Genomic DNA, 11,757 nt, shown 5'->3' on the forward strand with positions numbered 1-11,757 from the left:
CAAGATAACTAAATAACTAGCAGATCATGTTGAATTCGAAGAGCAAACGCATCGGCAATAGAGTACTTTGACAGATCCACGGCTGCATATAAGAAAATGGAAAGATAGAAAATTTTGTTGAAAATTGAAATTCTATTACTTCCTCCGTCAAACAAAGGATGTCTCAACTTTAACTAAATTTAAATGCATCTATACACTAAGTTATGTCTAGATACATCTAAATTTTGACAAAGTTGAGACATCTTTTGTTGGACGGAGTGAGTACTATGTTTGGCAGTTTTATATTGCCACGGTACTTTGTTATCAAATTTCTTCCTTTTTTGTAGGAATTTATTATTATCAAATTTCTTAATTGGTCATTGAAGCCTTTGTAGTTGTATATATCTAAATATATCCTTTATCCAAGGCTAACCCATTTTACATAAGCCAACATCACACTTGCAGCTGTTAGAAGTTTCACACGAAAATAATCGTGTCTTTGCTAAGTGAAATCACTATAGTTGCAGCTCTTGCATTTAGTACAAATGTTCATGCATTTTTGCCGGTACATACCAGTTTTTCGCTCAACATGAGGCTTGTGTTTTTTGCACCTAAGTCTTGAGTTGTTTTAGCGTAAAAGGAAACTTGCTGTCCCTGTTGTTTTCTTAATCTCAAATCGTAATATATGACCCTGATTTCTTGTGCTCAAATTATTATTATTGTTTATCAATACAGGTCGTTCTCCTATAGCCTTTGTTTTGTAGTCCTTTTGGACAGAACAATTGCAGACGTTGAGGTGATCTTCCAAGAGCTCATTGCACATGTTTTTCTAGATGTTCAAGTAAGTGTGGTATATGTTCTCAATTGTTCTTTCTCAGACGGTATTTGGCCGTTGATTCACTGAAAGTCTTACTTTATAGTCAGGTAATTGCTGTTAATATTCTCCTTCCAGAGACACAAGATAGTGTATGTATGTTTTCGTGAACTGAACCTAGCTCAGGTGGTATGGTTTTTTGTGGTGGAACCAACCCACTCAGATTCAAGTCCTAAAGTTGACATGGGTGCTCACATTTCCTGGATTTAATCCAAAATTTAACCGGCGCTTTGCTTTCAGTAGTGTGGTAGATGATGTACCTGTTAACGGCGAGATGTCTGTGGCGACTTCGTCAATCTCTCAAGACCCGCCGACCCGATTCAGTCTCTCGGAGGTGCTCATAGGGGTAGCGTGTGCGTGTGTGCGTTCATAGGGGTGAGTGTTCACGCGTGTTTGTGAGCGTATGCGTCCGTACTGTGTTTCTTAAAAAAGATAGTGTATGTTTTCCATTTCAGACTTTATCTTATTTAGTTCTCAAGACGTGTGTATGGAACTATAATTTCTTAGATTTTGAAGTATATGTCATTTCCTATTGACTGCACTTTTGAAATCTCCATCAATTTGCTGCAAAAATAAATAATAATTTGAATTCCTTTTTTGGGTGGTCAAATTTTAGATGTTTTGCTTGACCTGACAAGCTATTGGGTTTGGAGGGTTGAAGGGGCTGAAAGAAGTTCCGCTCGACCCAAAAATGATTTTCTTTAAATGATGTTGCTTACAATACTAACAAATTTTATTTAATGCAAATGTAACTTTCAGTCTTCGTGCCTACAAACAGTTGCGTGGTTCCTGTCATTGTATCGTCGAAATTGACTGGCGCAGCGACGATCGAACAATCAGAATTCGCCTGAGTGCACAATCGGACGGCTATAAAGGCTGATGATGTGAGAGGGCAGAAAAAGGATTCAGTTTTACTGTCCTAAATTGTTCGCTATTGTTGCTGAAAAACATGTATTCCACAATTTATTCTATGTAAGAAAAAAAAGCAAATATGTAACTGGAAAATATAATGGACATCCATGGAAATAAGATTTTGGACTTGTGTCGTCAAGACAATATGGAAATGGGAAATTCATTTGACATACTTTCAGGCCTTGTTTGACACTTGGGTTTTGGGGAAATTGGCCGCAGAACACCGTTATTTTACGGTCTTTGTCAAAACACACCGTCAGATTGTGTCTTTGTCCAGTACCATCACAATTCCATGGTCATTTGAACACCGCCTGGATTAAAACGAAAAGTTTGGGTAGGATGCCACTATTCCCTAATTTGTATAGAATGGATAATAGTTCTACCTATACTCCAATTGACTCTAATTGATGCCACATGTAATAGGGTATGCAGAATGTGTTATGCAATACTTGATAGATGAACTTGTGTGTTAAACCTGCATTTTAAACATGTCATTTTGTGGATTATTATGTTATGTCTTTTATGAGTTAAACATGTGTTCAATCTGGAATATATGCGTGCATTTCAAACCTATGATTTTATGGATTGTTATGGTTTGACTTGAGGCTAAATGCTGACCAATTTTGTAACCAAATAATTCCCAACATTGTCGCGTACTACAGCCCTTTGGGGCTAAAATTTCAATTTGAGAAAGACAATGTTCAACCGTCATTCTCCCAAGCAAAAAACGTCATCGCAAAAAAAAGTTTCGAAAGTTCCGTTTTGGGCTAGACATTGTGTTATGGCAAATGACCACATAATTGTAATGGTACCGGGCAAAGACGCAATCCGGTTGTGTGTTTCGGCAAAGGACGTAAAATAATGGTGTCATGTAGCCAACTTTTCGGTGTGTTGATGTGTTTTTGTGGTGTTTTATAGGACATTATTCACTCCAAATTCGAAAACACTAGAAACCCCGAATGCTTGATTGGTTGGAAGGGATTAGAGAAGATTATCCTACAAAACACTCTATTTTTTTACCAAATTAAAACACTTCTCATACTAGTGTTTTAAAAAAAATACGAGTGTTTTGGGTTTTTGAGAGTTTATGGATGAACACGCAAACCCCTCAAATACCGAAACAACAGTGACTAAAAAAATACAATTACATCAAACTAAGGCCTCAAGAGGAAGCAGATGTTGCTCGGAAACCTGCAAATAAAATCGTACTCCCTCCGTCCAATAAAATATGTCTCAAGTTTGTCAAAATTTAGATGGATATAGACATGACTTAGTGTATAGATGCATTTAAATTTAGTTAAAGTTGAGACATCCTTTGTTGGACGGAAGAAGTACCGCTGATTGACTCTACCAATAATCAACTACAGTGTTGAAATATTGCACCTTCCACACCGGAAACATTGCTAGTCACAAAACGCCCGTCATGCACATGTTTGACCAAGTTATAGAAAAAACTGCGTAGAGTACTTTAAATTACCTTTTACAAACCCGTTGCATATATTTCTTCCGTCTCATATTAAGACTCAAATTTGTCCAAATATGTATTATTGATATCCCAAAAATGTTTAGTTACAATAATATTTCATCACTTAATAAGAGACGGAGGGAGTATGTTTTCGTAATATATTTTTTATACTTGTTGATATTGGTACTCCCTTTGTTCCAAAATAAGTGACTTTGGCACCCGAGCTCCAGTGGATACCATAGTTCAAATATCATGAAAATCATATTTTTTGGAGTTTCAAAAAATCTATATTTTTTTTAGTGTTAGTATAGATGTATACTACATATATGTACATTTTCGTGTAAAGATAGATTGATTTGTGGTATGTGTAAAAATACCAAATCTAGGATGTAAAAATACAAAAAAAAACTCCAAAATATGATTTTCATGATGTTTGATCTACAGTGTCGATTGAAGCTTGGGTGCCAAAAAACTGAGTTCGGATGGATTTGTATACTCCCTCGTTCCAAAATAAATGACGTGGATTCGTATAAAAATCTATACAAATCCATGCTAGTTATTTTGAAACTGAGTAAGTATATTTTTATACAAATCCACGTGTCACTTATTTTGAAACGTGGAGGGAGTATATATTTTCTATTTTAAGAAAAAGATTGACCTGGTACTGAAATAGAACATCTTATCCTTTTCCTAATCCCTAACTTTTTAAAAGTGAAATCTGATGGCACTCCTTTAGAACTGATCATTGACTTTGGTGCCGGGGTCACCGTTGAATGCCAGAAAGCAATTAGCTCCCTCCATTGTCAGTCTTCTTCCGTCCGTTCACTTCACCCTGTACGATGGAAAATGAGGTGGTTCCTGCTACGAGCGCCGGCGGCCGCGAAGGCGATCTGCAGATCTGGGCGTCCGGCAGCGGCATTGGGGAGGAAGTGGGGCTTCTGAACTCCGCCCTGAGGCAAATGAAATCGGTGCTTGCCGATGTGGAGCGGAAGGAGATCCAGAACGTGCAGCTGGTGCGATCTCTCAAGGAAGCCCATCATGCGGCTTCGCAGGCCGAGGACCTCCGGGGCGAGCTGGAGTACTACCGCATCCAGGAGAAGGTAGAGAGGGAGGAGCATGACTGCATGGTAAGTGCTGCTTCAAATATCACCATCTTCTTCTTTTTTGTACAGAAACGTGCTAGAGATTTCCTAATCTGCGGGGCACGGTGTGGGGAATTTCGATTTGGCTGGTGCACTCTTAATTTACTTTCTTCTGCTGCCATTTTCAGAAAATAAATATCACTTTCTCGTGCTACAGGATGGTCTGATCGATGAACAGGACATGGTGTTGCAGGAACTGACATACCTGTTTCAGGTGAGGTGCTAATTTTCCTGTTATTGATTGGTGGTGTACAGAAGAGTCACCTTAAACTTTTCTGGACAATAATATATAGGAATTTTGCTGAGATTGAAAAAGAAAGAAAATGTGGGAAAGACAAGACCTGTTCCCCCTTGTACTAAATTAATTAAGTTACCATTTATTGTTGGAGATGGATGACACCAACAGATAACCCATTGTATAATTGGTTTTCATTATCATATCTAGATGCCGTGGAGGCCTAAAATTTGTTTGTCTTGCTCTACAAATGTACGTGTCCCTAGCGTCCCACATTGTGCATCGAATGTCTTAGAATATGCTAATTTAATGAGGTAAACAATCCAGAAACAAGATAGAAATAGGGATTAGTCTGCCATGGCCGACGATAGGAAGAGGAAAATTTCTCCAGTGGTATAGAGATCTTCCTACAAATGATGTTGGTGTTGTGAGATATCTGTTTTTGGTGCTGTGCTTTTCTTTAGATAATAGGAAACTGAACTCATCTAGTTTCTGCTTTTGAAGATCCATGTAGTCCAAATTCTTAATCAGATCTACATGACAACAGAAAAAAGCAAAGAGCCCCATGATCATGCAGAGGACTGGCTGGTCACTAAAGGATTAACGATAAGACAACTCACGTTTTAAACTTTAAAGTAGTAAATGACAGTCACGGTATACGAATTCGTGCACTAGACCTGGACACATGTCCTGACTCCTGAGAACATGTCTCATGCTACAAGCTTGTAACCCTTGCATGTCTTCCCCACTAGCAGTCCTTCCTTCACATGCTGCAACAACTGCAAGATCACAGCCATGATATACACATGTACTGCAAAGAGATAGAGAGTTTCTTTCTCATTTTAAAGAAATATATAATTTTTGCGTAACCAAATAAACCAACAAATGGCAGGAGCTTCCATAATTATTCTATCTCAGGAGAATTTAGTCCGCCCCCCTTGCAAATTGCCAAACATATAACCAATATTATTTGGCATCAGTAGGCTTGTTGCTATTTGAATAGTTTGCCATACCAATCTCTCGACATGAAAGTAAAAGTGTAAGTGTTGGATTGCTTAACTGTTATTGTAGACACTACATTTCAAGCTACATGTCAAACTTCTCCTAGCAAGGTTATCTTTAGTTGGTTTATTTGACTTGTGCATTGTAGCCAAAGGAATAGCGTTATACTATGCTTCCCAGGAGAAGAAATTAACCTCTCCAATTGCGTCATATCTCAGGCTGAGGAAGACACCACAGAGAGTTCTACTTTTTGCACAGAAGATTCATCACCGGCCTCTCCAATTGTGGTCCCTGCCGGTAACATTAGCCCGGGGCATCTTCTTGCCATCTCAAGTGAGATAAATGATCACATTGAGTCATGCCACAATATGATCAAGGATCTACCGGAGGCTTTAGAGATTGAAGAATGGAATGACCTTATCCGTATTGAGATGAAAAAACAGAGCACAGGGACTGATCCCCGGGAGACGTCATCATGTCCTACTGAACCCAAAGTTTATGGTAGGGACCAAGAGCAGGACCTGATAATAAACAAGTTAACGAGTGAGAAATCCGCTGGGGAAAACCTCTCCGTCCTTGCCATCGTCGGTTATGGAGGTGTTGGAAAGACTACTTTGGCTAATGCGGTATTCAATGACTCTCGTGTGTCAAAACATTTTGAAGAACGATTATGGGTTTATGTTTCTGTATATTTTGATCAAGCCAAGATTATGCACAAATTGTTGGAGTCCTTGATTGGGGACAAGCACGAAAAACTCACTAGCTTGAAGGAACTCCAGGACAACCTAAAATATGCACTGAAATCGAAACGGGTGCTACTTGTACTGGACGACATGTGGGAAGACACACAAGAGGAAAGATGGCGTGATCTGCTAACTCCACTGCTTTCCAATGATGTCCAGGGAAATAGGGTTCTGGTCACCACTCGGAAGCCATCTGTTGCAAAATTCACGAGAGCTACAGATCACATTAATCTGGACGGTTTAAAGCCAGATGACTTTTGGAAATTGTTTAAAGAATGGGTCTTCGGAAATGAGAACTTCACAGGAGAGAGGATATTGCAGGAAGTTGGGAAGAAGATAGTTGTTCAGTTAAAAGGAAATCCTTTAGCAGCAAAAAGTGTGGGCACAGTATTGAGAAATAAACTTGACGTTGATTTCTGGACAACAGTTCTAACTCATAATGAATGGAAGCACGGGGAAGATGACTATGATATAATGCCGGCCTTGATGATCAGCTACAAATATCTGCCTGATGACCTCAAGCCCTGTTTCTCGTACTGTGCTGTGTTCCCAAAGTATCATAGGTATGATAAAGAATGTTTGGTCAATATGTGGATAGCCCTCGGTTTGATATGTTCCACCGACATGCATAAACGATTGGAGGACATTGGAAGTGAATTTTTCAATGACTTAGTCGAATGGGGATTTCTCCAAAAAGAATTTGAATTTGGAAGCTTACTTATCATGCATGATCTCATTCATGATTTGGCACAGAAGGTCTCATCTCATGAGAACTTCACTATAGTGGACAATGAGTCTGGAGAAGCACCACAGCTTATTCGTCATGTCAGTATAGTCACAGAATGGCAGTACATGACACAAACAGATGGCAGCGTGGGTCCTAATGAGGATTTTCTGCAAGGTTTTTCCAGTTTCTTCGGCGAGTTGCAACAAAAGAAGCTAAGCACAGTGATGTTATTTGGGCCACATGACTTGGACTTTGCACACACATTTTGTCAAGAACTGACTGAAGTGAAGTCAATCCGCGTGTTGAAATTGGAGATGGCAGTCTTTGATTTGGATTCACTAATAGGTAACATCTCAGAATTTGTCAATCTTCGTTATCTGGAGTTGGGATGCATTTATAAGGGACCCAGGCTGGAATTGCCAGAGTTTATATGTAAGCTGTATCATCTGCAAGTCCTGGATATAAAGAAGAACTGGGGATCTAGCACAGTTATTCCGAGAGGCATGAACAAGCTTGTTAACTTGCGCCATTTTATTGCTATTGAAGAGTTAGTTGCAAAAGTACCTGGGATAGGGAAGATGGTTTCCCTTCAAGAGCTCAAGGCATTTGGTGTCAGAAGGGTGGGTGAGTTCAGCATATCACAGCTGAAAAGGTTGAATCATCTCAGAGGATCAATTAGCATTTACAATCTTGGTCATGTAGGAAGCCAACAGGAGGCCATTGAAGCAAGCATCTGTGACAAGGTCCACCTCACTACTTTGCAGTTATCATGGTATCCTGTGTCTGGGCAGAGAGCTGGTTTTTCAAGTGAACTTCCAATCCTTGAGGATCTTAGACCACATGCTGGCCTTGTGAATCTGAGAATCGAGGCATGTAGAAATTCTGTTCCGTCATGGCTCAGCACCAATGTTCATCTCACCTCACTGCGGTCACTTCATCTGAATAACTGCTCCAGGTGGCGCACAATTCCAAAACCCCATCAGCTGCCTCTACTTCGGGAGTTGCATTTGATTAACATGGTTTGTCTTCTGAAAATTGAGATTGGCTGTCTGGAGATACTTGAATTGCGCAATTTGCAAAGATTGACGCAGTGCAGATTTGTGGACAAGGAGCAGTTAGCTGTGAATCTGAGGGTTCTTGAAGTAGAGTACTGCGATAGATTGGGTGAGTTCCCTGAGGAGCTATTCATCTCGAATGATCTGCAAAGTGAATGTCAGTTCACTCGTCTTCGCAGGCTTCAGGCATATAAGAATGAGAAGAGCTTCGATCACACTAACATTTGCCACCTTTTGCTCATAGATTCTTTGACGGATATACACTTGTCCTTGCATTCTAATCTTGGGGAATTTCGGCTTCAACAAGTAGGCCTGCCAAATAGGTTGTGCATGAAAATGAATGGAAGTCGAGACGCTTTGAGAATAGAGGGAAGATTGTTCCCTTTTGGCAAACTCAGGAGTCTAGTGGAGCTTGAGATCAGCAATTATCCACTTCTGACGTCCTTACCATGGGAAGGCTTTCAACAGTTGGCATCACTGAAGAAGTTGAAGATGATCAGATGCTCTAAACTTTTTTTGGGAAGTGTTGAGCTGTCTCTGCCACCATCAGTCGAAGAACTCGAGTTCAGTTTCTGCAACATTACGGGGACACAAGTATCACAATTCCTGGTGAATCTTAAGTCACTAAAGAACCTCAAACTAATTAATTGTGAAGAAGTGACATCCTTGCCTGTAGAGTTGTTTACAGATGAACAGAACCAATTGGCAGAAGGCTCTTGGCTCATCCCTCCCAACTGTGTTACCACTTTGGAAAGCTTGCATATCTCTTTTGGGATTGAAGGTCCAACGATGCATTTTTCGAGCAAGAAAGGTCTTGGAAGATTTGTATCTCTTAAGAAAGTTGTCATTGAAAATTGCCCGATTCTCCTGTCCACAATGGTTTCAGGAGGTACATCTGACATACATCGGTCTTCTCTAATAAAACTGCATGTGCAGGGAATCAAAGACAGCTTTCTGCAACTCTCAGAAATCTCTTCACTTGTTGAATTACTCATCTCTAATTGCCCAGCTTTGACGTGTGTCAACCTTGATTTTTGCACTTCATTACAAGAGCTACAGATTGTAGGATGTGAATTGTTATCGTCACTTGAAGGTTTGCAGTTATGTAAAGCATTGAGCAAGTTGAGCATACAAGGTTGTACTGTTCTCTGTTCACTCAATGTATCGCTCAACACTCTCACAGAACTGAGCATAGAGAGGAATCCAAATTTGGAAGATCTGAACCTGCATTCCTGTACGGCACTGCAGAAACTATGCATCGAAAACTGCACTAAAATGGCATCGTGCGAAGGTCTTAAATCCCTTGTTGGTCTCGAGGACTTGAAAGTTGTAAATTCTCCAGGCTTCACAATGTCATGGTTATCAGCAGCGGCAGAAGGATGCAGCCAACATAACTACTTCCCACAAACACTGCAGGTGCTTGATACTGATGACATTGGTTTCCTATGTATGCCCATATGCAGTCAGTTATCTTCTCTTAAGACACTGATTGTTCATGGAAATCTTGAGTCACCACTTGGTCATCTGAAGGTATTGACAGATGACCATGAGAAAGCACTGGTACGACTCAACTCACTGAGACATCTTGAATTTGACAAGTTTGAGCATCTCAAATCTCTGCCAGCAGAATTTCAATCCCTTACCTCACTGAAAAGACTGACTCTTGATAAATGTGGACGTATCTCTTCCCTACCGGTGGGGGGTCTCCCAGCTTCGCTCAAGGACATGGATGTTAATCATTGCAGCCACCAGCTAAATGCGTCATGCAGAAAGATGCGCCGATTTCGGAAGATACATGTAAGAATTGATGGGACTGATGTGGAATGAAGTTGCTTGCCACGCGTGCTTCTGTGTGCCTTAGTTCCTGATTCTGATTTTCGGGTTTGAGAGCTTCAGACATTGAGTGTCAGCTACCCTTTCCTCCATGATCCTTGACCTTGAGGTTGCCTATCTTGCGAAGGAAGATATTGCCCAAAAGTCGGTTGGCTCGCAACTCTAGTTTGTAGGTTGTTTGTTTCTTTTTTCTTTCCCTTTCGCTCCTAGTCAAGATGTAAATATCGGTGTACTTTGTTTTTCCTTTTCTGTATCTTAATGAAATTGGCAGACGCATGCGGTTTCTCGTCAAAGAAAAGTTTGTTTTATATATAATTGTAACTATATTTGTGACGTTTGTGCTTTCATAGTGATCTCCTCCTCATCTGCCAATAGCTAAAAGGAATCTATATAACCATATAATACACGGAGTAGATAGATTTGTACATAAAACCCTGATACTTGTTATGCATCGGAGTGAGTATGTAATTAAAAAAAGAGGAGAAGGCGCGATCGGAGCTGGATTGGGCGGCCGACAGGTTCCTGGCGGAGTACCGCCCCGGGACCGAATCCGCCGCCGCCCCAGGCATCGAATCCGACAGTTTGCTGGCTCTGATGACGACGAAGTGGTGCTGGTTGGTGAATGGTGAACTGGTGATGCTCTCACAGCTTGAATTGGCTCTTGAAATTAATCCGGCTTGAATTAAGATGAGTCTTAATTTCTGTCCGACGCCTATCTTTGTTGTTCATTTATCCATGCATGTCTACTGTCATCAATCCGGTTGATCTAAGTTATTTGCAAGTTTCTGCTGCTGCACCATCATCCATCCTACAGCAATCGTTAGATGAGACATAACGGGCCGGTACTCCCAAATCCAAGAATGGCAGTCTTTACTGGGCCTGGAAAATTGGGCCTCAATTCTTTTGAAACCTGGGCCGGTAACCTAAACAAAAAGTTGGGAACCTGGGCCAGCAATGTCATGCACGGCCTTGCAGGAATTCATATGCTGCTTCCACAAGAAATCGTATGGACGCTATGGTCATGGTAGATGGCACAACCGTGACTGAACCTCTAAAAAAAACCGTGACTCCGTACTACTCCTTCTAGAACCAAAAATGGCAACGGCCGCCTTTGTTAATATTCTTTTCTGGAAAAAAATGGTACTGCTAGTACTAGCTAGTTAGTGTTATCATGCATGCATAGTATAGCATGGTCCAATCGTGGCCGAAAAAAATAATATCCGCTCTTCTAGAAGGGATCGAAATGGATAGTCAAGGTAGACCGGAAAATTTATCACGTTACCTAGCTAGCTTCCATCCACGGATGTTACAAAGAACGTGCAAAGCTCGTTTGTCGTGTAAGGCCGCCCATATGTACTCAATAACGTGATGATGCTGTCAAGTGTCAGCTTCAACGTTGATGTGCGTGCCTCGTTCTAGAAGGACAGATGAATCCAGGATCAGACGAAAAGGAGCAAACGCGGATAGGGATTAGGCTATTGGGACTTGAGATGACTGACGGAGTTGTCTACTAGCTGTTGTTGCTTGAATTAATGGCAACTGACTTGGCATTATTGTTTTTGATAGAGATGTTCGTCTCATTACAGCAGTGCTTAACTTGAAGGCCTTGGAAGAAGAGAAGTTCCAGTTGCAAAAGAGTAAACGGGCATGTTGGAAGAGAGCTGGCGGTCAAAGAACCTTGTTCTCGGCACTGGTTTTTTTTTAATGTTTTATAGTGTATTATCTACTAAAACAATAGAAATCTCAAATGATTGTTTGGTAAAGAAAGATTAGAGGGGATTATCCCTAGG

At 40.6% G+C, this 11,757-nt stretch overlaps 1 protein-coding gene across 2 annotated transcripts; it reads left to right on the forward strand.

Annotated features, from left to right (window-relative positions):
* Window positions 1–3,946: 3,946 nt before the first annotated feature.
* On the forward strand, window positions 3,947–10,260 carry LOC100839479 (putative disease resistance protein RGA3). Of its 2 annotated transcripts, none has more exons than XM_003580951.4 (3): window positions 3,947–4,357; window positions 4,530–4,586; window positions 5,828–10,260. In XM_003580951.4, exons 1-3 carry the CDS (start codon window positions 4,070–4,072, stop codon window positions 9,959–9,961), a joined length of 4,479 nt encoding a protein of 1,492 aa, XP_003580999.1. In that variant the 5' UTR covers window positions 3,947–4,069; the 3' UTR covers window positions 9,962–10,260. The 2 variants fall into 2 exon arrangements, with proteins under 2 accessions (XP_003580999.1, XP_014758889.1); XM_014903403.2 differs by having other exon boundaries at window positions 4,221–4,357; window positions 4,501–4,586.
* Window positions 10,261–11,757: the final 1,497 nt, after the last annotated feature.

The sequence above is a fragment of the Brachypodium distachyon genome, chromosome 5 (genome assembly GCF_000005505.3).
Source record: "Brachypodium distachyon strain Bd21 chromosome 5, Brachypodium_distachyon_v3.0, whole genome shotgun sequence".
NCBI lineage: Eukaryota > Viridiplantae > Streptophyta > Magnoliopsida > Poales > Poaceae > Brachypodium > Brachypodium distachyon.

Coding starts and splice junctions, on each gene's coding strand:
- LOC100839479 (XM_003580951.4), top strand. CDS start 4,070: ATGGAAAATGAGGTGGTTCCTGCTACGAGCGCCGGCGGCCGCGAAGGC. Junction 4,358..4,529: donor GGGAGGAGCATGACTGCATG/GTAAGTGCTGCT, acceptor CTCGTGCTACAG/GATGGTCTGATCGATGAACA. Junction 4,587..5,827: donor AACTGACATACCTGTTTCAG/GTGAGGTGCTAA, acceptor GTCATATCTCAG/GCTGAGGAAGACACCACAGA.